The sequence below is a fragment of the Mustelus asterias genome, chromosome 3, assembly GCF_964213995.1.
Source record: "Mustelus asterias chromosome 3, sMusAst1.hap1.1, whole genome shotgun sequence".
In the NCBI taxonomy this organism is placed as follows: domain Eukaryota; kingdom Metazoa; phylum Chordata; class Chondrichthyes; order Carcharhiniformes; family Triakidae; genus Mustelus; species Mustelus asterias.
Window position 1 is genome coordinate 47,922,292 of NC_135803.1, and position 27,975 is coordinate 47,950,266.

General features: G+C 43.6%; 1 protein-coding gene across 1 annotated transcript in view; it reads right to left on the minus strand.

Moving 5' to 3' along the window:
* Window positions 1-357: 357 nt before the first annotated feature.
* LOC144483766 (ubiquitin carboxyl-terminal hydrolase 47-like) overlaps window positions 358-27,975 on the minus strand; it is a 46,857-nt gene continuing 19,239 nt past the window's right edge. Inside the window, exons 7-14 of the mRNA XM_078202314.1 lie at window positions 27,396-27,491; window positions 21,848-21,985; window positions 18,452-18,493; window positions 13,893-14,009; window positions 11,270-11,401; window positions 6,367-6,425; window positions 6,166-6,221; window positions 358-1,360 (exon numbers count right to left, since the gene is read on the minus strand). Coding sequence (XP_078058440.1) covers window positions 657-1,360; window positions 6,166-6,221; window positions 6,367-6,425; window positions 11,270-11,401; window positions 13,893-14,009; window positions 18,452-18,493; window positions 21,848-21,985; window positions 27,396-27,491 — 1,344 coding nt within the window. The 3' untranslated portion in view covers window positions 358-656. The remainder of the gene's footprint in view (window positions 1,361-6,165; window positions 6,222-6,366; window positions 6,426-11,269; window positions 11,402-13,892; window positions 14,010-18,451; window positions 18,494-21,847; window positions 21,986-27,395; window positions 27,492-27,975) is intronic.

Sequence of the window (27,975 nt, forward strand, 5' to 3'; positions counted from 1 at the left end):
TCCTGACTCTTGCCCTCACCCCCATTCTCCCCACTGACTTGATTTAACCTGATCTCACCACCCGACTCCTGCCTGGTTCTCCACCACCCCCAATGCCACGAGTTGCCCCCAGCCACTGCACCAGAGACCCAACCTGACCATACCTCACCAGCAACTCACCCTCCTCCTCCTACCTTTCTTAATGCCACATCACCTCCGCCCCCCCGACTCACCACCCTCAACATGCCCTGACCTGATCTCACTGTCCTACTCCCTCACCCACTTACCTTAGACATCCTATCCCCTTCCCCATTTACAAGCTCCCTACCACCTAACCCATTTATCTCACCTACCCAACTCCTTATTCACTCACCTTACTCTCCCCTACTCCTGTGCTGAGTCACTTCTACAGGCACCTCCATTGTAAGACTGCTCAGAAAAATCAGAGGAAGCTAACTGTGTACTTTTAAAAAATCTGATCTGGGTCAGAAAGGAAGATTTGGGCCAATTATTTCCAAATTCTTGTGTAAATCCACATAAAATGAAGTTATCAGTGATTATAATAATTAATTTTAACAACTAGGCTGTGCATACAGCTTTAATGTTTTTAATGCTGATTCTCCTTTTACCTTTTATTCACCCCTCTCCAACAAGGATAGTTCCTCCATTTGACTTGTTTATTTTTTCCTCGATGAAAAAATCATCATGAAGTAAGAAAGACAGCCTATGGGTTTTGTAATTCTAGTTTCTGTCTTTCTCGACTCAAATTCATTCTTCCCCTTTGGACCCATTTCCCTGCATGTTTGTTCTCGCAGTTTTTCCTTTTCCTTTGTCGTCTCTAACAAAACTTCCTCCTGGCTTCCTTTTTCACTTATAATCAGCTTCTCCTCACTTACTGAAGGCAGTTTATTTTTCTTTGGTCCACTGATTCTTCGAGTGAAATTTTTGTTTGCCTTTTCCATACCAATTTCATTTTCTACTTCCCTCTTACTGTCCCTTTGCTGTCTCTCAGTGTCCTTTTCAATCCTAATGCTTTCTTTCCTATCTACCTGCCGCTGCTCTGCTGGTATTTTCTCACCTGTCGCCATCTCGCCTTCTTCAGTGCTCTTTTCTTTTTCAACTCTCATATCTACTTCTTGTGTCTGTCTTTTAATTTCCTTTGTTTCACAAGGTTTTGTTTGTCCCATTTTCTCGTTGCTCCTGGTCACTCTCGAGGTATTCCTTTTTGAAGCATTTTCTGTATTTCGGTCGGCAATTTGTTGGCTTTGTCTAAGAGAGTTATTATGTGCTCCATCACCCATTCTTCCTAGTTCATCATTTCCATTTCTATTTCCCAGTGCCATTGGTTTGTTTGATTGTTTCTCTTCATCTGCATTCTCTCCTTTGAGACATATTAGAAAAATGACAATGATAAACAATGTAATACAATATAACATAATACATAATGATACAATTTAATTCAAAACATGATATCATTTTAAGATGGTCATCAAAATAGCAAACATTGTTTATTATGATAAAAGCAAAATACTGCAGATGCTCGAATCTGAAACGAAGAACAGAAAATGCTGGAAAAATCTCAGCAGGTCTGATAGCTTCTGTGGAAAGTAGAGCCAATGTTTAAACTCAGGATGACCCTCCGTCAGAGCTGAAGACAAGTTTTATACTCTGATGTTGGGCGGTGAGAGGGGTGCCCATCACTGAATTTTTGCCGAGGTTATCAGCGGGATAGCTTTGTCCTCTTTGAAGAATCCCAAAAGTGGTTTGTGGCCAGAAACGATGGTAAAGTGTCTACCAAGTAGTGGCGGAATTTCACAACACCAAAGACTGTGGATAGTCCCTCATTCTCAATTTGTGAATACCCTCTTCCAGCCATTGAGAAGGTTCCTGACATACATCCTATCAGCCTTTCAGAGCCATCATTCATCCCATGGGACAAGACAGCACCAACACCATATGGAGAGACTTCGCAGGACAATATCAGTCCTTTAGTAGTGCATTAATTGTTTGAGGAATGCAGCAATTGCTTCACTCTTTTGAAAGCCTTTATCTGGGTATCCTTTCAAGATGTGGAGATGCCAGCGTTGGACTGGGGTAAGCACAATAAGAAGTCTCACAACACCAGGTTAAAGTCCAACAGGTTTATTTGGCAGCACTAGCTTTCGGAGCCTCAAGCTCCTTCTTCAGGTGAGTGAGGACTTGTGTTCACAAACAGGGCATATACAGACACAAACTCAATTTATAAGATAATGGTTGGAATCCGAGTCTTTACAGGTAATCAAGTTTTAAAGGTACAGACAATGTGAGTGGAGAGAGGGTTAAGCACAGGTTAAAGAGATGTGTATTGCCTCCAACCAGGACAGTGAGTGAGATTTTGCAAGCCCAGGCAAGTCATGGTGGTTACAGATAGTGTGACATGAACTCAACATCCTGGTTGAGGCCGTCCTCATGTGTGCGGAACTTGACTATCAGTTTCTGCTCAGCGATTCTGCGTTGTTGTGTGTCGTAAAGGCCGCCTTGGAGAATGCTTACCCGAAGATCAGAGGCTGAATGCCCGTGACTGCTGAAATGTTCCCCAACTGGAAGGGAACACTCCTGCAGACGCTATGACAACGAATGAATGAACACCGCGCAACAATCACCAGGCTTGCAAAATCTCACTAACTGTCCTGGCTGGAGACAATACACATCTCTTTAACCTGTGCTTAACCCTCTCTCCACTCACATTGTCTGTACCTTTAAAACTTGATTACCTGTAAAGACTCGCATTCCAACCATTATCTTGTAAATTGAGTTTGTGTCTGTATATGCCCTATTTGTGAACACAAGTCCTCACTCACCTGAAGAAGGAGCTTGAGGCTCCAAAAGCTAGTGCTGCCAAATAAACCTGTTGGACTTTAACCTGGTGTTGTGAGACTTCTTACTATCCTTTCAAAACCAGTTATAATACTGTTTCTTTAACAGAATATGCAAGAGGTCAATACAATCGATGATTTGGATGAAACCCATCCGTAGTCGTTTACCATCCCCAAAAATGATTTGAATTTTGTTATGTTTGTGGGGGAAGGCACCTTTTTTATCATCTCGATCTTTTCTTCCATGGGGTGTAATCCTTGTGTATCTGCACAGTGCCCCAGGTAGGTCACCTTGGTGACGTGAAACATCCATTTCTCTTTTTTGAGGTGGACTCCTGCCTCCCATCACCTATTCTAAGTCTGCCTGATGCTCAGCCTCTCTCGACCCAGCTATAGGGACATTGTCAAAGTGTGCTGCGGTAGCCCATCTCTCCATCATCTTTTAAAATATTGCACATGCTGAAGACATGCTAAAAGGCAGGCATGAATATTGGAATAGGCCTGTGTGTGTATTTATTATCCATGGGAACTAATTCGAGTTGCTGGTACATGTGACTCATATCCAGCTTTGTGTAATATTGACCTATTGCCAGTTTTGCATACAGGTTTTCAATTCCCGGAATTGGACATTTATCAAGCTTGGCTGCCTGATTAACTGTTAGCTTATAATCATCGCAAATACGGATGACTTTGTCTGGTTTCAATATAGGGACTATAGGTGCTGCCCATTCCAAAAACTGAACCAGCTGGATAATGCCGAGTTCTTCAGCCTGTTTAAGTCATAGAATCCCTACACTTCAGAAGGAGGCCATTTGGCCCATAGAGTCTGTAACAACTCCCTAACAGAGTATCTTACCAAAGCCCTTTCCCATAACCCCCCACATTTACTATGGCTAATCCAGCTAACCTACACATCGTGGGACACTAAGGGGCACTCTAAGTCATTAAGTCAGCATCCACTTGTCCTCATAAGGCGCATAATATCAGTCTTGCCCTAAAAGGTTGCAGAGTTGCCTGTGGATCAACGTAAATCTTAGCTTGAAGGCTTTTGATTTTGCCTGAGTTCTCACAGGAGATATTGCTGGGATGTACCCCTGCCTGCACTTGAGAGGTCTCAGACCAATTCAACTTGATTTCTTTAAGCCCATCATGGCCCAAAAGGCTTGATCCTTCACCCATCCATATTATTACCGGGAGTTGCCCAGAGCTCACAGGTACGAATGGGGTGCCTTTTACTTTTATTGATTCTCCTGTGTTCATCATTAATTTGGCAGGAGTGCTCTCCAAATTCAGTGGTCAGGCACCCTCTCTCAGGTACTGAAATATATTCTCATCCATCACAATGGCTGATGCCCCTGTAACCATTTTCATACTTATTGGTTTCCCATTTACAATAATAAGGTCTGACTTAATTGGTTTAAGATTAAAAAGAGAGTAAATTTCAAAATCAATGGTGTCAGGCTCTTTCATATCGTATCCTTGTAACATCTTGGCTGATTGATTAATTGGCAGTCTTGACTTAGCTCTGCACTGTTTTATCAAATATCCTTTTTTGTGCCAACAATAACATTAGTCTCCTTAATTCTATATAATTCAGAAGTGCGGCTACCCAAGCATCTTAAGGATTATTTCTGTTTGCCTTCTCTGTATCTGTTTGTTCTGTGGGTGACTGGAATTCTTTCCTACTTCACGGCTGCTTTTGCCATTTTGGTACCATGGCTGGCCACAGGTTCCCACTGGGTTCAAAAACCCAGCAGAAACTGGGCAATTTGCTCCTTTACCTCTACTGGTGACCTTGAAGAAGTCCTCCAAGGTAATCAAAATACTCACTTGTGTACAGCGAAGAGAAGCAGAAAACCTTCCTCACACCCTCTGAAATCCATCTCTCTGCAAGATAACTGCTTGCTGAATGAGCCTTCCTTTAAGACCATAAGAAATAGGAACAGGACTAGACCATTCAGCCCTTTGAGCCTGCTGTGCCATTTAACAAGATCATGGCTGATCTAACACTCACAAAGTCCACTATCCTGCCTCATCTCTGTAATCTTTAATTCCCCATCTGATTAAAAACCTATTGATTTCAGCCTTGAAATGTTCAAGGACTTGGCCTCCATAGCTTCCTGGGGTAAAGAATCCAAAGATTCACCACTCTGAGAGAGGAAATTCTTCCTTAAATCCATCTTAAATGAGCACCCCCTTAATCTGCAACTATACCCTCTAGTCCTATACTCTCCCATGAGTGGAAACATCCTCCCAATATTTACCCTGACTAACCCCCCCTAAGAATCTTATATGTTGGTCGGTGGATTCTGGCAACCTGAATGTACTCTACAACCTTCAGTCCAGCAGTCACTTTACATCATTATGGCTGGGTAGCTGATGGATGAAATGTAGGTGAAGTCCAGTTAAAATATCCTAGGCCTCAAACTGAGGGCAATGAGTGCATTTTGCACTTGCCCTCCATCCAAAACCCATTGTGGGTTCAAACTAACCCCAGACACTGGATCACGAGATGAGCAGAATATCTAAGCAAGCACTAAATCTCACCGTACAATTGTAAATGTTTCCAAAATTCATTGGCTGCTACACAAACCGTGATGTATGGAAATATTTACCTCACTAAATGGTAGTTGGACATGTCTGTCTGTGATGCTGAGCAACTGAGACAATCCATTAATGATATCTCAGTGCTTATACATTTCTTTCAAACCCAAAGTATTTCATTGTGAAGGAAAAAGTTAAAATAATTGAAGTAACTTGCATTACTCTAAACCTGGTATAATCTTCTTTCTAAGAGCAGTGAAAGTTTGAGAAGTCTGACTCCTTGTGAAGTCTATCTATTATTTTACTTTCCAGAATGCAATCAAACAACAAGTTTTTAAAGGTATTTTTGATTTAACCTGTTCTCTCTTATCTGTACTTTCAAGTCAATATTTGGATGGAAGAAAGTTGAGGTGCAAAATATATAAATTGCACTAACTCATGTTGTGACCTCATTTGGAATTTAACATTTTTAAAAATAAAATAATCCATGCACAGAATAAAATATTAATAAATGGCTGAAAACCTGATTCAAGTAAGTTGTTCAGTATATTACTATTGAAACATACCAGACTAAATTTTATATATATTATATATATATATCTCTAGTGAAATGTTGCTGCATTCAAGTTATTATTCTCAGTAACTCAAGACAAGAGCTTTACTGCTGTATGAATTTGAACAAAACACTTCTTTAAATTTGAAAGACCCTGCATGAGAACTTGAGACAGATATAAGTTGCTGAATACAAATTGATCAATCCCATATCAGAATGGAAGGTTATATTTACCAAGATAGTTGTTTACATTTGCCTTCCTGTACATTAGCATGTATGCTGTATCTGATCTGTAGTTTAAAATAAATACATTGTTAAAAATTAGTTCTTATCTTACGATTTACATTCAAAGCCTTTGGGGGAGTTAATGTAGCAGACAAACTAAGGGATAATCAAGAGCACTTAATCAGAAACACCGTTTAGTAACACTTATACCTTATATAAGCTGTGTCACCTGTACTGTCAGTACATTCTCCAGGAATGAAATCTTTGATCTGTAAAAGTAATAACCCTATGGTTAAAAAACATTAAAGGATTTTAGTTTCTTCATTCAAAGAACAAAGAACAAATAAAATTACAGCACAGGAACAGGCCCTTCGGCCCTCCAAGCCTGCACCGACCATGCTGCCTGACTTAACTAAAACCTCCTACCCTTCCGGGGATCATATCCCTCTATTCCCATCCTATTCATGTACTTGTCAAGACACCCCTTAAAAGTCACTATCGTATCCGCTTCCACTACTTCCTCCGACAACGGGTTCCAAACACCCACTACTATGTAAAAAATCTGCCTCGTACATCTCCTTTAAACCTTGCCCCTTGCACCTTAAACCTATGCCCCCGAATAATTGACTCTTCCACCCTGGGAAAAAGCTTCTGACTATCCACTCTGTCCATGCCTCTCATAATCTTGTTGACTTCTATCAGGTTTCCCCTCAACCTCCCTCGCTCCATTGAGAACAAACCAAATTTCTCCATCCTCTCCTCATAGCTAATGCCCTCCATACCAGGCAACATCCTGGTAAATCTTTTCTGTACCCTCTCCAAAGCCTCCACATCCTTCTGGTAGTGTGGCGACCAGAATTGAACACTATATTCCAAGTGTGGCCTAACTAAGGTTCTATAAAGCTGCAACATGACTTGCCAATTTTTAAACTCAGTACCCTGGCTGATGAAGGCAAGCATGCCGTATGCCTTCTTGACTACCTTCTCCACCTGCATTGCCACTGTCAGTGACCTGTGTACCTGTACACCCAGATCCCTTTGCCGATCAATACTCTTAAGGGTTCTATCATTTACTGTATATTTCCTATCTGTATTAGACCTTCCAAAATGCATTACCTCACATTTGTCCGGATTAAACACCATCTGCCATCTCTCCACCCAAGTCTCCAACTGATCTATATCCTGCTGTATCCTCTGATGGTCTTCATCGCTATCCACAAATCCACCAACCTTTGTGTTGTCCGCAAACTTACTAATCAATCCAGTTACATTTTCCTCCAAATCATTTACATATATTACAAACAGCAAAGGTCCCAGCACTGATCCCTGAGGAACACCACTTGTCACAGCCCTCCATTCAGAAACGCACCCTTCCACTGCTACCCTCTGTCTTATTTGACCGAGCCAGTTTTGTATCCACCTTGCCAGCTCACCTCTGTCCCATGCGACTTCACTTTCTGCACCAGTCTGCCATGAGGGACCTTGTCAAAGGCCTTACTGAAGTCCATATAGACAACATCCACTACTCTATGCTCATCAATTATCTTCGTCACTTCCTCAAAAAACTTAATCAAGTTTGTGAGACACTACCTCCCCTTCACAAAACCATGTTGCCTCTCACTAATACGTCCACTTATTTCCAAGTGGGAATAAATCCTGTCTTGAAGAATCCTCTCCAATAATTTCCCTACCACTGATGTAAGGCTCACCGGCCTGTAATTACCTGGATTATTCTTGCTACCCTTCTTAAACAAAGGAACAACATTGGCTATTCTCCAATCCTCTGGGACCTCCCCTGTAGCCAGTGAGGATACAAAGATTTCTCTCAAGGCCCCAGCAATTTCCTCCCTTGCCTCTCTCAGTATTCTGGGGTGTATCCCATCAGGCTCTGGGGACTTGTCTACCTTAATGTTTCTCAAGAACCCCAATACCTCCTCCTTTTGATCTCAACGTGACTCAAACTATCTATACATCCTTTCCCAGACTCATCATCCACCAAGTCCTTCTCTTTGGTGAATACTGATGCAAAGTACTCATTTAATACCTCACCCCCATTTCCTCTGGCTCCACGCATAGATTCCCCCCCTTGTCCTTGAGTGGGCCAACCCTCTTCCTGGCTACCCTCAAAGAGTGCAAAACTCTTGTTTATGATTATAGTGTAAATATTGCACAAATATTCTGCTGCATAATTACAGGATTATTTGGTGGTGGTGCTGCAGCAGTGGGGAATAATATATGGAACAATGTTCCCTTGGAGTAGCTTAGTGTGTGAAAATGTGCTGCATGGGGAACAATCAGGTCGTGTACAGGCAATGTATCATGTGGCCATGAGTGACCACATATTAAATTTTAAGGTATTGCATAGTGCAACAAGCTAGTCATGCACAACCAACAGAATTTAGAAGGAACATTGATGCAGGAGATGTGGCAATTTCAAGATTTCTGCCCCTTTTCAACATCTTGACAAAACTGGATCCAGGGTTTAGGACATTTTTACTGAACAAACCCTTTAGTTTTTGGCAGTAATCTGGGAGTCTATCTGATGGGACATTCCTACACAACCTGCCATATGCATTTTCGATTGGTCTAGCGGCATCTGTAGTTGCCAAAAGCAGGCGGCAGCTTTCTGCTCAGTTGAATTCAGGTTGCAGAGTTAAATAGGCACTCGATAATCGATCTTAGGGTGGTCACCTGTAATTAGAACAGTGACCCAATGCTGAAGAACATTTCAGGAAACCATGGGCGGAATTCTCCCAAAAGGAATGAGTCCCATGGTAGAGACGGGGAGTGTTTTCCACTTTGGAGACCAGCAGGAGACCAACGGAAAACCAAGCCATATCTTCTGTCCCAGGTGTAATTATCTATGCATCTGGGAATTCTGTGCCATCTTCCTTGATGGGATAGGCTTGATGGCGTGCATCCTGCTGTCATACCCAGGTACCATATTGAAAAGGTTCCCAATATCACTGACCCACCATTAAAGGAAGAAGATGGATTTCCTGAAAAAAAAAGACGGACCTTCAGGAAAACTCTGAGGCTGGAAGGTGGACCTCCTCAAAGTCACTTAAGCTGAAGTGATAGTAGAGCTACCCCTCCACTTGCTGCTGTGGTTTTCTCGGGTCCAGTGTCATTGGCTGCCTCCATCTCAAGCTCCGGAGGCACCCACAGGCTTTCTTAAGGTTTGTCTGGACTTTTGCACACCACAACGATCCAGACATGTTCTGCATTGGTTTTCCTACTGGTGTCACAGAGAATTGGGCAAGGGGGCAAGAAACTGGTCAGTCCCATTAGTGGGATGCAAATTGGTTTCACGAAGGCCTCCAGTGAGATTCCCAATCAGCCATGGCTAGCAGCATCAGAAGAACCCATTGTAATGTCACACCAGCTTCAAACAGGTTTTTGAGCCTCCCGCTGAATTCTACTCCTCCACCCACCATTGATCATGCCCAGGGGAGCTTGGGGGAAGTCCGCTCCATGATCCTTTTCATCTTGGGCCTATCTGGTCTGCAACTCCTGCGTATGTCTCAAAAGGATGCCATTCCAAGATTACATTGCCTCTGCAGAGTGGCGCTGCCAGCTGGACTCTGCTTGGATTTTGAAACAGGGCCAGTGGCAAACGAAAGCAACAGGCAGCCCTGTTACACTGACAGCAGTGTGGAAAGATTGGTGGATTTTTTTAACCTCAAAATACTCTCCTGAAATAATGAGTGGAATTTTTCATTTTTTTTTCGAGGTGCTGGATCAGGTGAGAAAACAGGTGTGCGGTTTGCCCACTACACAGTCGGGTTTTCTCTCTATACTTTCCAGCACTTGATTATAAAAAATACGGGGTGTGTCTGACACCATCACACTATGGGGAGGAGATCCGGGGTGGGGGGGAGGGAGGGGGGGGGGGGGAGGCAAGGTGAGGGGCCAGCAATGTCGACTCTCCAGAGATCAAGTTGCCACTTCTAAAGGATGCACTGATCTTAATAAAATTTAAATTTAAAATAGACTCCTCCTTCCCAAGCAGACGGAGACCTGTCCCCTTGCATATACTCTTCCCACCCCTCCTTCCCTCCCTCAGTAACTTTATTTTCTGCTTTTTTTCAATGCCTCGAGTTCTCGGCCAGACATTCTTGACCTTCTACGGATCTCTAAATTTTGCCTGTGCAGGTCAGAGAGTTGCTGATGCTGAGTAAGTGCCCCTTTGTTGGGAAACTGCTACTGCCCTGGCCTCCCCCATCCCCCCCACTCCTCAGGAAGCCTTCCTGCCACAAGCCACCGCCCCCCCCCCTCCCCCCCCATCACTGACATCCCCCCACCATCACTGACATCCCCTCACCATCACGGACATAGGGTACGGACATCCCTAACTGAAGGCCCCCTTTCCCCCCCCCAACCTCTCCCGCACCACCTCTGGCACCTTGTCATTGCCAGCGTACTTCCCAGCAATGTGTCCCCCCCCAGGGGGCTGTATTTACCTGTGTGCCCCGGTTCCCTTCACCTAGTTACCGGTTTTAAAAATCAGTTGTAAACCTGGTTGTTGTGACGTGATATCGGCGAGGGGGGAACCCCTAATGGGAGGAATGATACAGTGGGGAAGCCCACTAATTATATTTAAATATATTAAAATAAGGTTCCTGACTTTCCTGGGCAGGATCCTCACTGTATCACTGGCAGGGGTCGGGGATAATCTGAAAGTGAGATCTCACCATTGAGATTTTCATTTTCCAGCTCTGACGGAATTTTGAGATGCATCGCCATTTGCACTTGTGGCGAATGTGGAGGCAAAATCCATCTCTTCATTGAACAAGTAAAATTAATTGATCTTTTATGAAATTATTTTATGCACAGCAAAATACATAGAAATCTATTTAAATAATGAGCTTTAAACTTCCAAAATATATCTGGATTCCTTAACGTAATTGAAAAATTGTCTGGAATATTATATGCTTGCTTTTATGCTCAGATGTTCTTTTATGGCTATAGGCCATGTGCAGGGAAATGGGATTCGTGTAGTCAGATCTTTGTTGACTGGTGTGGACGCGATGGGCTGAATGGCCTCCTTCTGTGCTGTAAACATCTATGAATCTATAGTCGGAATATTTGTCTCAGTGAAGAAAATATTTACCTCTTTGACATTTATATCATTAAAACTGTACCAATTACTGGAAGAACCTGGTTTAATGTAAGCAATATAATGGCCACTGCCATATCCTCCCGAATGATCACAGATTGCCAACAGCTCGTATGTGGTGTATTCCTAGAGAGAGATTGAAACACAATGTAAAGGAAGGTACATCACACTTTAAACTTCAAAGACTTTGGAATATGACAGCAATTTAACTGATGTCTCTAACGCAAGTTGTTCTTAACCTTGATTTAATGTTGGAAAATATTCAAGCTTGGACTGACAACTGGCAAGTAATATTTGCACCACACAAATGCCTGGCAATGATCATCTTCCTTGACATTCAATGACATTACCATCACAGAATTCCTCACTATTAACATCCTGAGGGTTACCATTGACCAGAAACTGAACTGGACTAGCCACATAGATACTGTGGCTATAAGGACAGGTCAGAGGCTAGGAATCCTGTGGCAAGTAATTCCTCACTCCCTAAAGCCATCTACAAGGCACAAATCAGGAGTGTGATGGAATACTCTCCACTTGCCTCTATGACCGTAACTTCAACAACACTCAAGAAGGTTCACACCACCCAAGGCAAAGCAACCTTTTTGTTTGGCGCCCCCATCCACTGACTTAAACATTCACTTCCTCCACACACAGTGGTAGCAGTGTGTACCATATACAAGATGAACTGCAGCAACTCACCAAGCTTCTTTCAACAACATTTCCCAAATCCACAACCTCTACCAGCTAGAAAGACGAGGGCAGGTGACACATGGGAATGCCACCACCTACAGGTGTGGCACATTGGTTGGCACTGCTGCCTCACAGCGCCAGGTACCCGGGTTCAATTCTGGCCTTGCGTGACTGTCTGTGTGGAGTTTGCACACATTCTCCCCATGTCTGCATGGGTTTCCTCTAGGTATCTGTGGGTTCTTCCCACAGTTCAAAGGTGTGTAGGTTAGATGGATTGGCCATACTGTCCCAAGATTTATAGGTTAGGGGGATTATCAAGTAAATACGTGGGGTTATAGGGCAATCATAGAATCCTACAGTGCAGAAGGAGGCCATTCAGCCCATCGAGTCTACACTGACTGCAATCCCACCCAGGGCTTACCCCATAACACCATGCATTTACCCCAGCTAGTCTCCCTGACACTAAGGGGCAATGTAGCATGTGGAAAATTGGTTTTATTTATAAAATTTTATTCCTTATTTTATAAATAAAATTAATTTTATTTATAAAATTTTATTCCTCACATAAGAGTAAAAAGCCTTGGGGTTTTCCTTGATCCGACCCGCCGAGCTCTCCTAGCTCTCCTAAGCCCTTTTTTTTAGCTCATTCCTTGCTACCTTGTAACCCTCAAGCGACCCAACTGAACCTTGTTTTCTCATCCTTACATACGCTTCCTTTTTCCTCTTGACAAGACATTCAACCTCTTTCGTGAACCATGGTTCCCTCACTCGGCTATTTCCTCCCTGCCTGACAGGGACATACCTATCAAGGACACGCAGTATTTGTTCCTTGAACAAGCTCCACTTTTCATTTGTGCCCTTCCCTGACAGTTTCTGTTCCCATCTTATGTTCCCTAATTCTTGCCTAATCGCATCATAATTACCCCTACCCCAATTATAAACCTTGTCCTGCCGTATGGCCCTATCCCTCTCCATTGCAATAACAAAAGACACCGAATTGTGGTCACTATCTCCAAAGTGCTCTCCCACAAACAAATCTAACACTTGGCCCGGTTCATTACCCAGTACCAAGTCCAATGTGGCCCCACCTCTTGTCGGCCTATCCACATATTGTGTCAGGAAACCCTCCTGCACACACTGTACAAAAACTGCCCCATCCGAACTATTCGACCTACAAAGGTTCCAATCAATATTTGGAAAGTTAAAGTCACCCATGACAACTACTTTGTGACCTCCACAGCTATCCATAATCTGCTTTGCAATTTCTTCCTCCATATCTCTATTACTATTTGGGGGCCTATAGAAAACTCCTAACAATGTGACCGCTCCTTTCCTATTTCTAACTTCAGCCCATATTACCTCAGTAGGCAGATCACCCTTGAACTGCCTTTCTGCAGCCGTTAAATTATCCTTGATTAACAATGCTACTCCCCCACCTCTTTTACCACCTTCCCTACTCTTACTGAAACATCTATACCCCGGAACTTCCAACAACCATTCCTGTCCCTGTTCTAACCATGTCTCCGTAATGGCCACAACATCGTAGTCCCAAGTACCAATCCACGCTCCAAGTTCACCTACCTTATTCCGGATGCTCCTTGCATTGGAGTAGACACACTTCAACCCACCTTCCTGTCTGCCGGTACACTCCTGCGACCTTGATACCCTCCTCAGTACTTCACTACACTCAACATTGGCTTCTGGACTACAGCTCGTTTTTCCATCCCCCTGACAAATTAGTTTAAACCCCCCCGAAGAGCCGTAGCAAATTTCCCTCCCAGGATATTGGTGCCCTTCTGGTTTGTACAGGTCCCACCTTCCCCAGAATGTGCTCCAATTATCCATGTAACTGAAACCCTCCCTCCTACACCATCCCTGCAGCCACATGTTTATCTGCACTCTCTCCCTGTAATGTACTCCTTACCTCCTGCCTCTCATCTTTTAGTTGTTCCTGCCTTTCTTCAGACTCAGCATTTTTGGATCTTTTTGATGGACTTGGTTGCAGGTCTGTTAAATTTGTTCTTGCCGCTTTTCTGGATTCCTATGGAAAATGTCAATTGAAATCTGTTCAGTGCACAGTGACATTACTATACGTTCTACTCCTGTTAGAAAAACATCACACTGAAATATTTCTGATTGCAATACAACACTGGAACATTCGGTCTACTAAACGTTCTGGAAAATACCTGGGATTGCACAGTAGTTAAGTTTGTTTTTTATTCTGGTGGTCGTGTTGTTTTGCCAGGTTTTATTCCCCATTGGCTAGTTTCAAGGTGGCGAGAGTCATGAAATGAAGTGATGTCCTGCCCGCTGCCTACCTTCCTGACCTACCTCTAATTTTATGGGGCCAATAACTACTTTAGGAGGTCAATTAGTGGCCACCTTATGGCCTCATCCCAGCCAATTAATTTCCTTGTATTTTCCAATTCCGGTCACTTACCTTGTTTCATCATTTTGAGCGTATCGGATAGCTTTGAGCGTGCTGTGGATAACTTTAAGAGTGCTGGAGAGCTTTCAGCATGTCAGGTAGCTTTGAATGTACTGTGGATAATTTTAAGCATGCTGGATAGCTTTGAGCACATTTGATAACTTTGAGTGTGCAAAGGATAGCTTTGAGCATGCTGTGAATAGCTTTGAATGCGTGATAGATTTTGTGATGCGGATATCTTTGAACACGTCAGATAGCTTTGAGCATATTGCAGATAACTTTGAGTGCACTATGGATAGCTTTGATCATGATGGAGATAGTTTTGAGCATGCAGTGGATAGCTTTGAGTATGATGTGCATAGCTTTGAGTGCACTGAATATAATTTTGAATGCACTGGATAGCTTTAATGTCATATCAACCTCTCTCACCTAGACCAACCTCCCCCTGCTCCAACATCCCCCAAAGCAAATCCCTTGCTTACTTGATCCCCTGACCCCCACGCCTGACTTGACATCCCCTGCTCTCGACCCCCTTCCCACACCTTGGACACTTATCTTCTCTCTAGCCTGTCAGTATAAACCCGCCAATGTTGCACCAAGCCTGTGCTTTGGGAGACCGTTTCTGAATGCAGGCAAAATAAATGAACTGACCTATCTGTGGTGAGTTTAGTCCATAGCTATGATGCTAATGCAACAATTTCACACTGCTCAATATGTTTGACTGGAAAGCCAGAGAGGACGATACTATTTTTACAAAGCTTATAGGGAAATTGGTGCATAAATTACAATGAGTGCCATTAATCTCACTTTTTACTTTAATGGTAAATTTGGCTCACCACAAACTGAAAACTCCAATGTACCACCATTCAATTTATGTACTGCAGAATAATTTCTGAGAGAGGCCACTGAGGCAATGAACAAAGAACAAAGAACAATACAGCACAGGAACAGGCCCTTCGGCCCTCCAAGCCCGCGCCGCTCCCCAGTCCAGGATTGAATCCTGAATCCAGGATCCCCGCCCAATTTTCCAGCCTATCTACATACCAATATCCTATCCACCGAGCTGTCCCTCACAGCTACGATGCTTTGTTCATTACAACCTATTAACTCACCCCCACCCCCCCATTCCAGACCATGTGATCTCCAGGGAGAGGCGAAAACCCAGAGTGAAAAACCCCAGGGCCAATATGGGGAAAAGAAAATCTGGGAAATTCCTCTCCGACCCCCTGAGGCGATCGAAACGAGTCCAGGAGATCACAATGGCCCTGATCGGAAAATGCTTCCCAACCCTAGTCATTTCCACTTCCACGAACACCATATGAATTCCCTGCCCCCGAGACAGGTTCCCAACTATCCGCAGTCTCACTCTGTACTGGCACCAGCAAGATGATCATAGAATGAAGCCTTGAAACGAGAAACCAGGAACAATTAGCCCGCGCCGCTCCCTGGTCCAAACTAGACCACTCTTTTGTATCCCTCCATTCCCACTCCGTTCATATAGCTGTCTAGATAAGTCTTAAACGTTCCCAGTGTGTCCGCCTCCACCACCTTGCCCGGCAACACATTCCAGGCCCCCACGACCCTCTGTGTGAAATATGTCCTTCTGATATCTGTGTTAAACCTCCCCCCCTTCACCTTGAACCTATGACCCCTCGTGAACGTCACCACCGACCCGGGGAAAAGCTTCCCACCGTTCACCCTATCTATGCCTTTCATAATTTTATACACCTCTATTAAGTCTCCCCTCATCCTCCGTCTTTCCAAGGAAAACATCCCCAGTTTCCCCAATCTCTCCTCATAACCAAGCCCCTCCATACCAGGCAACATCCTGGTAAACCTCCTCTGTACTCTCTCCAAAGCCTCCACGTCCTTCTGGTAGTGTGGCGACCAGAACTGGACGCAGTATTCCAAATGCGGCCGAACCAACGTTCTATACATCTGCAACATCAGACCCCAACTTTTATACTCTATGCCCCGTCCTATAAAGGCAAGCATGCCATATGCCTTCTTCACCACCTTCTCCACCTGTGACGTCACCTTCAAAGATCTGTGGACTTGCACACCCAGGTCCCTCTGCGTCTCTACACCCTTTATGGTTCTTCCATTTATCGTGTAGCTCCTCCCTACATTATTCCCACCAAAATGCATCACTTCGCATTTATCAGGATTGAACTCCATCTGCCATTTCCTTGCCCAAATTTCCAGCCTATCTATATCCTTCTGTAGCCTCTGACAATGTTCCTCACTATCTGCAAGTCCTGCCAGTTTTGTGTCGTCCGCAAACTTACTGATCACCCGTTACTCCTTCTTCCAGATCATTTATATAAATCACAAACAGCAGAGGTCCCAATACAGAGCCCTGCGGTACACCACTAGTCACAGGCCTCCAGCTGGAAAAAGACCCTTCCACTACCACCCTCTGTCTTCTATGACCAAGCCAGTTCTCCACCCATCTAGCCACCTCCCCCTTTATCCCATGGGATCCAACCTTTTTCACTAGCCTACCATGAGGGACTTTGTCAAATGCTTTACTAAAGTCCATATGGACAACATCCACGGCCCTTCCTTCGTCAACCATTTTGGTCACTTCTTCAAAAAACGCCAATGATACGAAAACATAATTCAACCAATTCCCACTTTCCATTTCAGAATAAGTGGAACTGAACACAAAAGGAATAGTGAGAATCCAGTGGATTGTAACACAGGGGATCAATTTATATCACTATTTATAGAGCTATTTTCCCAATAGCCACATTTATTATTGATTAGCTCCACATATAAATGACAAAGGTCTGTGGAATGCTGCTTATATTCAATCTCGGACAATATCCACAACTCACTACTGATTCAATCTGGCTGTGAGAGCAAAGATTCAGTAACACAAATAGAATTAAATCTGCATCCTCTATGCTACAGCATCATATATTCATGGTGTGTTGAACCATTACACAGTCGTAAAATAAACAAAATACTGTAGATGCTGGAATCCAAAATGGCAGCCAAAATGCCAAAAATCTGGATGGTAAGCAGTCAAATTTGCTATCGACTTCACTTTCCACCACAAAACCATCTGTTCCCTAGCTACTCTCCCACCAAACATCTGAGACTGAACCAGACCATTGCACCATTTGATTCTGAAATGAGTTTCTGGTTGATAAATCCTCTCCATGGCTAAGAATGCCTTTTTCCAATCCATAATATTATGCATTCCGCTCCCTTATTCAAACCATCTGATGCTGAAATCCGCACTAATGCTTTTCTTACCTCCAGATTTGATTATTTAAATATTCTTCTGATTGGCACCCCACCTTCCAACCTCTGCTAAAGATCAGCTCATCCAGAAAACTCAGGAAGCCCCACTTTCTATCCTACCTACATAAACTATATAAGCTTCAGTCAATGTGTCAGAAGCACCATTTGTGAAGGTGGCATCATCAGAACAAATGCGACAGAGGCAGAGATACTGGATGAATGGGATGGAGACCTTACAGGAAGCAGGATGTGAGGAGCTGTACTCAAGGTTAACTACCTTGGGTGGGCTTAGAATGAATATTGTTGGTATCATATGACAGTGTGTACTATTGGTGTAATGTGCCTTGAATTGTGAGATCCCCCTGCAAATGATTAACCAATCCCCAACTATCAAAACAATAGATACATTGTAATGAATCATGGTGCCATAGGATCTCTAGTGCAGAAGGAAGCGATTCAGAGCTGGAATCTGCACCAATTCTCCAACAGAGCATCTTATCCAGGCCCATTTCCCTGTCCTATCCCGGTAACCGAATGCATTTACCCTGCTAAATCCCCTGCTAACCTACATATCTTGGGACACTAAGGGACAATTTAGCTGAGCCAATCCACTTAACCGGCACATCATGGACTGAGGGAGGAAACCAGAACACCCGGAGGAAACCCACGCAGACACAGGGAGAATGTACAAACTCCACACAGACAATTACCCAACGCTGGAATTGAACCCAGGCCCCTGGCGTTGTGAGGCTGCAGTGCTAACTATTGTGGTTAGAATATTAGAAAAGGTGAAAAAGTCTTACCATGGGGAGCAGATACCACTCTGTTATATCAGTGTCTTTAATCTGTGAAAAGAAATAAAAAGTTGAAACTTTTGTGTAAATCAAGTTTGCTGGATTTTAATAGCACGCTCATGAGAAAAGAAACCTATACTGTAAATATATTTTTTTACTTATTAGATTACTGTACATGCTGGCATGGATTCGTTGGCCAAGATATTGTCAACAGTGTAATTTCCATTTTTATAACCGGAACTAAGCGCAATCTCCACTCTCTGGATGGGATTTTATGGCCTCGCTCATATGGAATCATAAAATCCCGACCGAGGCCAACAGACCTTTCCATGGTCCACTCCTCGCCCACTCCAATTCCCGGGGTAGGCAGGACAGTAAAATTCCGGTCTGTCTTTTTGCTTTTTCCCACTCTACTATAATTAAAACTCTAAGTGCCAGAAATGTTCACACAAAACACATACGATTTAGCAGTGGGGTAGCTTCCCATTGATGAAACATTCAGCTGACAATGTTGCATCTACATGTGGCCTATTACAGAGCTGGTTTAGCTTAATTGGCTGAGCAGCTTGTTAGCAATGCAGAGTGATGCCAACAGCACGGGTTCATATTCCTATACCAGCTGAGGTTGTTCATGGAAAGCCCTGCTTTCTCAATCTTGCCATTCTCAGGTTAAATCGCCACCAGTCACAGCCTGTGGTCGTCTGGGACTATGGTGACTTTACCTTTTATATGTGCAAGTGGACAGCTATGTCAGAATGGTCCGCATGCCAGCTGAGAAAGAGGCGATGGCAATCACTGAAGAGGAGGGAGTTTATCCATTGGAGATAGAGAGGTTGAACTGGCCAGGAGTAAGGATGATGAGGCAACTATCCTGGGTGTTGGTAAATGGGCACATAGTGAAATGTGCAGTCCTCATACTGATGGTTTCTAATGTGATTCCGTTTGTTTTCCAGGTGTCAACTACTTGCATACCACATATTATAAGTAGCAAGTGATAAACACAGCTAAGCAAAGCTACAACCAATGAATCAGGTTGAAGCTCTGTAGTCCTTCCACACCCAATTGCCAGAGTGTGGTGACGAGGGGATTTTCACAGTGGCTTCACTGTAGTGTTAATGTAAGCCTACTTGTGACATTAATAAATAAACTTTAAACTTCATGACTTTACAGGTGAATTTCACATCAGATGTTTTATGTCTAATCTCCAATTTACAACAGTGATCAATCAGATTGGCATGGGTGCTGCTGTGCTGCCATTATTGTTTCTCAGGTGAGCACCAAGATAACCAGCACGAGCCATAGCACCAACATGACTGAGCAGAGCAGAAACCCCAGCAAATGTATGAACAGACACAATTTCAACCTTCTCCTTATAGACTTATCAGAGAGGTAATGAGCAGTGAGTTGAAGATCACAGCAGACTATACCCTGAGCAAAGAGAAAGAATAAGCTACCTCAATATGTCAGAACATCAGTATCTCAGGAGGCTCTGAGTCTCCTGTCAGGCCATGATAATATCTACATCTTCCTGAATGATAAACCACCTGAACCTGGTTGCTATGCTTTATCAGTGACTATTAAAGTCACCCTCCCCCTCAACTTCTTTGTCTCCAGTTTCTCCCAGAGATCTGTTGCAATATTTGGGGGTAATTTTGCAGTCAGCTGCCCACAAATAAACCACACAGATAACTAATGCCATATTTACCTGGGTAGGAAATAATGTACACATTGCAACTGCCAATCAGAAAGCTCTGGCTGGTTAGCCACAGGTGTACAGACAGTAGCGTCAACTGAGCACAGGTGACAACTTAGGTGCTCCCATATTACCCAGGTGTATTCATTAAGTGGACTTGGAAACAATTAGGGGCCGTCCTTTCAGAGCAGAGAGGAGGAGGAATTTTTTCCCTCTGAGGGTTGTGCAACGTTGGAACTCTGCCTCAGAAGGCAATGGAGATGGTCCGTTGAATATTGTTAAGGTGGAAGTAGATGGGTTCTAGTTAGGAAAAGGAATCAAAGATTTAGGAGCAGTAGATGGGAATGTGGCATTCGAAACATAAAGATCTGCTATGATTTTATTGAATGGTAGGATAAGCTCAAGGGGTCAAATGGCCTACTTCTGCTCCTATTTCATATGCTCACATGTTCATAACTACAAGGGCTTCCACTCTCAATTAACCACAAAAAGGTGCTTATTGCAGGTCTGTGCAAGATTTCTGGTAGCTGCCATGAAGATTTCAGTCCACCCTCCCTAACCGATTCACACCTCAAAGCAGAATTACTACCTGCCTGCTCTGAAACAAGAGATACCACATAAAGTTTTGCTGCTGATGCCTCTGAGGAACCCACTCAATAAGTCCCAGGAATAATATAATGAAAGCTGAATGAAATCCAGAGTTGTCACTGGACCAGCGATCACCGTGCTGAAAATGTGCTTCAGACGTCTCAACAGATCTGGAGACATCCTTCAATATTCAACAGCTAAAGTCTCCAGAATGGTCATGGTGAGCTCCTCTCTGCACAACATTGCAGAGCAACAAGGTTTGGACTTCCAGCTGAGCAAGACACAGAGCGCAGAACCTCTTCAGAGGAGGAGGAACAGGAATATGATGCTGGTAAAGCATCAAGAGCAATGTACATTTCTGCTGGAGATTTCCCTTATTGGAGAGGTTCAATTAGATTCCTCTATTGATCACATCTTGTAGCCATATGCAAAAGCTGCTTCCTCAGCACAAAGCAATCCTACCATCAACCGAGCTTCTCTTTCACAGTGCAACTATTAAGTCCTATCTTACTATTCAAAACGAGTGAAAAACTCACTGCCAAAATAGAGAATACAGGAAAGTGGTGGAAGCAAATAATATTTATGCAGTTCAATTATAAAATGAAAACGTAACTACACTTATTTCTGGGTTGTATGCACACTAACAAACCACCCTTGCCATCACGTCTTGCTTTCTATGCAGCTTCAAGTTAATATTACTCCCTAAGAGGAATGGAAAAATTGGATCAAGGGAGACACAGAAAAGAGACTAACACAATGTCATAAAAAGTTTAAAGCCTGACAATTTAAGAATCTTTAATAACAATTCACTACCTGAAAGAATGATACTCCACAGTTCCAGTTGTTTCTTTTCTGTGCCAGAGAGTTTGATGCATTGCATCAAAAATTTAAATTAAATGGTTACTTATGCTGTTGATTACCAGGCATAACTTTCTTTGGAAACTTTAATGGACGATTAATTTGCAAATTCAGTAAGTTCTTAAAATAACAGGAAGGCACTAACTGCTCTTTAATTTTAAAATTTAAATGAAGCCCATGCCATTTTGCCTTTGTTCCTACTCCAAGAAGCAAGTAATCTATAAAAAGTAAAATATAAAAAATAGAAAAATAAAATAAATCTGTACCTTCTTCTTCTGAAATGTTAACTTCATTGGAATCTCCAGAAAGTCATGCAGCTTTGTGAAACGCATCACAGTATAGTCAAATTCAAATCTTTTCAGCTGCAGAACCAGTATCTTTGGCAGACTTTCAAAGTAATATCTCTGAAATTAAAAAGGAGACAGACAAGCAGTTATGTAGATGTCAATTTATATTCGTGCAGTAGTATTCAGGACTGATTTCTGTGTCTGTAATATCCAAAAGACTGGAGCAGACTGAATGTTTTAGAGCAGGAATAGTGGCAGAGATCTTGTGCACTTGTTTTCTTGTTGTCAATGGCACACATTCACAATTGTCAAAGGAATCAAACATTTTAGAGAAGGTTAATATTCAAATAATTCAGGGATTATAGAATATGCACCATCGAACCTGCTCCACTATTCAATATGATCAGTTTTGATTTTTTGAGTCAGCTTCATTTTCCCACCTATTCCTGATGTCCCTTGTTTGCCAGAGACACCAAAAATCTGTTTATCCAATCCTTAAATATATTCAACAATGTAACATTCACAACCTTCTGAAGTAGAGAATTCCAAAGACTTACAACCCTTTTGAGTGAAAAAAATTCTCCTCATCTCTGTCCTAAATGATTAGCCCCTTACACTAAGATTATGCCCCCAAATTAACCTGTCAAGACCCTTCAGAACCTTTTATGGGAAAAATTTAAAGGATGATAGTGCTTGGTACTCGCTATCCTGAGACTTGGCACGTAATGCAATTCTAACAACTCTCGGAAGCCCACTGCCATTTAACGCTCACTTGAGTGAAACCACCAGGTGGTGATGTTCCCAAGCATCTTCTACCTTTGCAGGATCAGGGGAGTTTGCCCGGAGGGTGGGGGTGGGGGGTTGGGGGGCAGAGCTCCAAGGTAGTGGAGGGGATCGGCCTTCAGAGTAAGGCACCTCCCGATCCTCCTTTCGCACCCAAGATAGGGAAACATTTTTTCCATTGTTTCCCCACCCTACTCACACCCACTCCCACCAGCCTAAAAAATTAAAGCTGGGCAGGACAAGGCCCTTAAGTGGCTTCATCAATGACCTTCCTTTCATCATAAACATCTGGGAATGTTCGCTGATGTCTGCACAATGTTCAGCACCATTTGCGACTCCCCAAATATTGAAGCAGTTCATGTCCAAATGCAGCAAGATCTGGACAATATCCAGGTTTGGGCTAACATGTGGCAAGTAATATTCGCGCCACACAAGTAGGTCATCTATTGATGACCTGCAATAGTGAGAATCCCCTTGACATTCAATGGCATTACCATCTACGGAGCTTTGGTGAGCTCCTGCAGTGTTTCTTGTAGATGGTACACACTGCTGCTACCGTACATTGATGGTAAAGGGAGTGAATATTTCTGAATGGGGCCAATCAAGTGGACTGCTTTCCATATTCCACTCCAAGCCACTCACCATTCTGACTTAGAAATACATCACCTATACTCCCCACCTAAATCTACAACTGGATTTCTGAATAATTATCCAACATCAACAAAATTCAAGTTAAAATCATACTTTATCATTCTAATATTCCTCTTAGATCATTTATAAGATATTAGCAGCAATGTAAAGAACTCAGCCAAATATTCTACAAAGCATTGACCATGTATCCTTCTGCCTTACAACCAGATATAGGCCGACACCATTTTTGAATACCCACTAGTAACATCCTGGGGGTTCCCATTAATCAAAATCTGAACTGGACCAGCCATATAGATACTGTGGCTACAAGAGTAGGTCAGACGCTAGGAGTCATGTGGTGAGTAACTCACCTCTTGACTCCCCTAAGCCTGTCTACCATCTGCAGGACACAAGTCAGGACTGTGATGGAATACTTTCCACTGCCCGAATGAGTGCAGCTCCCACAACATTCAAGATGTTTGACTGCATCCAGGACAGAGCAGTCCACTTGACTGGCCCCATTCAGAAACATTCACACCCTCCACCATTGATACACACACAGTGGCAGCAGTGTGTACCATCTACAAGATTCCCTGCAGGAATTCACCAATGTTCCTTAGACAGCACCTTGACTTCTTTCACCTAGGACAAAGGCAGCAGATGTATGGGAACACCAGAACCTGGAGGCTCCACTCCAAGCCACTCACCACTGTGACCCGGAAAATATACCACCTACACTCCTCACCTGAAACTGCAATTGGAGTTTTGAATAATTATAGAACTTAGACAAAATTCAAGTAATATCAGCACTTTAACATTCCATTACACCTACTAGATCATTTAGAAGATATTGCATTAAGTTGATCTTTCTCTACACCCTAGCTATAACTGTAACAGTACATTCTGCACTCTCTCGTTTCCTTCTCTATGAACGGTATGCTTTGCCTGTACAGCGTGCAAGAAACAATACTTTTCGCTGTATGCTAATACATGTGACAATAATAAATCAAATCAAATTTTAAAGAACTCAACCACATATCCGACACAGATCTGACCTCACAACCAGATATATACTGACACCAACTTTGAATGGTCAAGGACAAACATGAAACTTTTTGAAGCCAGTTGGAATAACTGCTGCTGGGTGTTTTACTGCTCCATTCTGGGTCCATGATATACAGAATCATACCACCTCTGATCTTTCATTCCCCCCTCAATCTCTGATCTGTGTCTAAGTGACCTCGCAGTGTTAGTTTGCTGTGTTTACTGGATCATTGATAATTGTTTTCTATGCGGTTCCATATAACAGGTCCCAGACTTAGAAACAAAGAAAAACACCCAGACAATTCTCCAATCCAGCCTGTGGTGGGTTTAGTAGCGAGTGGGAGCGGAGAATCTGGTGGGAGCCAAAAATTCAGAAATCTGTTGGTGTAAAATTACATTGCAGGTCTCCCAATGGCGGGTCAATGCCATTTGCATTCATTTGCATCTCATGAATGCTTAATAAAACAGCGGCCCACAGGCAAATCCCATCAGACCTTTCAACCTTGCATCACACCAATGTGAAATTACATTGGTCTAAAACTCAATTGCTAAAAACAGTCCTCAGTTTACAAGAGACTTTACAGTGAGTGCAACAACATTTTGCTATACTGCTGCACCTCTCCTGATGTTCTGTGCACCATTCTTCCAGGGCAGGCCAGTTCCTGCCCTCCATCTCCATGCTAAGCTGGTCTTCAGCAACGTGCTGCTGGAGTCATGGACTCTCCTGTGACACCAAGTCAGATAGTACTGTGCCTGGGGTTGGGAGTACTGGGGTCTCCCTCCTCGTGGTGCCACACACCAGTGTCTATCTTGACAACTGAGCTGCAGGACTCATACAGCCACAAAAGTCCAAAGTTCAACTGGGTGTGGGGGGAGGTGTGGGGGCTGACTTGGGAAAGGCAAGAGGGGGCAATGTGGAAGGAGGGCTGTGCAAGGTGCGGGGTATAGGCAAGGGCTCACAATGGCAGGCAAGGAGGTGGATGGAGGCAAGGGCTCACAATGGCAGGCAGAGAGGCAAGGAGGTGGATGGAGACAACGAACAATGGAAGACAGAGAGAAGATCAAGGGGAGGGAAGCTGGAATTTGACGAGGCTGCATGAAACTCAGACAAACAAAAAGGTTTAAAGGTTTAAAGGATACCACTTGTATTACTGGAAGGGGAAACATGCAGGTGACAGACTATAGGGTGGGGACCTTTTAACTTGGCACAATAGGGATGGTTTACATAAACACTAAACAGGTCGGAGCTGCAGTGCTTTGTGAAGATCACTGTTGTCCATTGTCCTCTTTGGAAATGGGAACTATGGGGTAAATCTCCGGCCCTGCACACTCAGGATTAAATCGTGTTATCGCCAGAGAATCTCACATGAGGGTGTGAATCACATTAGAATATTTAAATTGCAAATTAAATATGCAAGGTCAGTGAAAGCTGGATTCACCCAGTTCCCGGAATCTACCAACCCTCCGGTGCCATGAGAAGCCAACATCAATCACTATTGGTCTTCACCAATGGAGGCTAGGCATGGTGGCTTGGAGGTCATTGATGCCCCTGGGTGGTCAGGAACATGGCTGGGCAGTGAAGATGCAGTGCCTGGGAGTGCTGTGAAGGTTCTTCGTGGGGCCCCTCATTCTCAGACTTGCTCCAGGTGCTGGGAGAGCTGCTTGGCCGGCTATGAGGCCGCAGTGTGCTGGTACCTGCAAAATATAGAAGGACAATGTCGGTGGATGAGCTGAAGCTAATTCAGAGTATATTACACTCTGTGTAAATTGCAGGATTGGGTAAAGTGATGGAGCAGGGATTTGTACTAGGTTGTGGTTTGAGGCCAAGGCCCGTGTCACCATGGGATTGATTCTTGTCCTCATTGACAAGCTTTGCAGCAGCCTCTTTAACCTGCTGAGACCAATGATTTCTGCCATCCCTCCCCATCACTCGCGGTCACTTGTTGTGTGCAAGTTTGACCTGGATGGAGACAAAAGAAAGAGATGTGATCAGAGGGGATGAAGCAGGGGTTGGGTGAAAGGTATGTCCCCTAGCCAGAGGGAACAGAGAATGGAGTCTGAGCAACAGGCAGATGGGATGTTGTGAACAACTCATTGCGAGGGTGAGTTTTGATATATGTCTCCTGTAGCTGAACATGTGAAATCTGTGAAGAGAGTAGCTGTTTGGGTACATGATGCCATGCTGAGAGTTTGATAGTTGAAAGAGGACTTACCCTGGCAGAGCGGATGAGATCATTCATCCCCTTCCTGCACTGGATGGTGCTTCTTAAGCAGGTGGTAGCTGCACTCATCTCCTGGCAGCAGCCTCCCACGCCAGAGTGGTGAGATTTGTGTGCTTCCTTGAGACACCCTGTTTATTGAGCACATGTCGGTGAGCCTGGACCCCTCAAATAAGAGCCTTGAGGGGTCTGAGGCTGAAAGCTGATGCTGTCTACTTCTTGAGGCTGCTCGCTTCTTCCTTCTGGATTGCTGTCACAGTCTGGTGAAGACAAGTGGGCTGGAGAGAATGGTATGAGTGTGCTGGACTGGTGTTTAAACACGATGCCAGGACATTTGAACCAACCGGCAAATGAATCAATTGCCAGCCCACCAGGAGAACTCGCCAGTGCATAATTAATAAGGTTCCATCTGACACGGGATCCTGCCATTCTGTCCAGTGGGAAAGGCTCCACTGCAGCTAGAGGACTGATTTCTATCATAGAAATCATAGAAACCCTACAGTACAGAAAGAGGCCATTCGGCCCATCGAGTCTGCACCGACCACAATCCCACCCAGGCCCTACCCCCACATCCTTACATATTTTACCCACTAATCCCTCTGATCTCCGGATCCCAGGAACACTACCCGCCACCACCCTCCATCTATAAAACTTATGTAAGTATCAGTTTCTAACAATTTTACATAGGATCTTGCTTGAACACCTGTTAGTGGTAAAGTCTCGGTTATGCTTTTTGCACACCCCCAGTAACACTGTATCCATCCTTTGGAACATGTTGCCTGTCCCAATTAATTTTTACAACAAAATTACAGAGTGGCTGTTTGAGCTAAAAAAATAGAAAATTAACTCACCGTCTCAGTCTCTGTTTTTTCATCACAGGTTTCACAGTAACACAAATTATCTCCACTCAAAGTTGTAACTCTCAAAAATTCTTCAAGTGATTCATTCTAAAAAGACAATTGGAAAATAAGTGATGATTTTATACAACAGATTTTCATGAAAAATGGAAAACTGGAAGATAATGGCTATTCTTGTGTGTTACATTCACATCAATTTAGTCATATTGCAAATGTGGCATTGTAATTGTATTCGCTTTTTCATTTCAGTAACCAGTAAAATAAATATGTTTCATTCGATGGAAGTATCAGTGACGGATTTCCAGTGTAAATTGTTGGGAGTGAATGACAAGTCTCCAATCTCATTCAGGATTGCAGATAACAGGCTGGATTGGCTGAAGGGGAGGAACCCGACCCACAAGCTCGCAGCCGTCACTCTCATCCTGGTCCCATTGAGAGCCAGGCAGCCAATAGAAGCCCAGCTGGTGACACCGCTGGATAATCAATACTGTGGAGTCACCAATCACAGAGAATTCTATCCCCCCCGGCAGGACATCCAGCACCAGGATTGGATCATGACCCAGATTAAGGATCC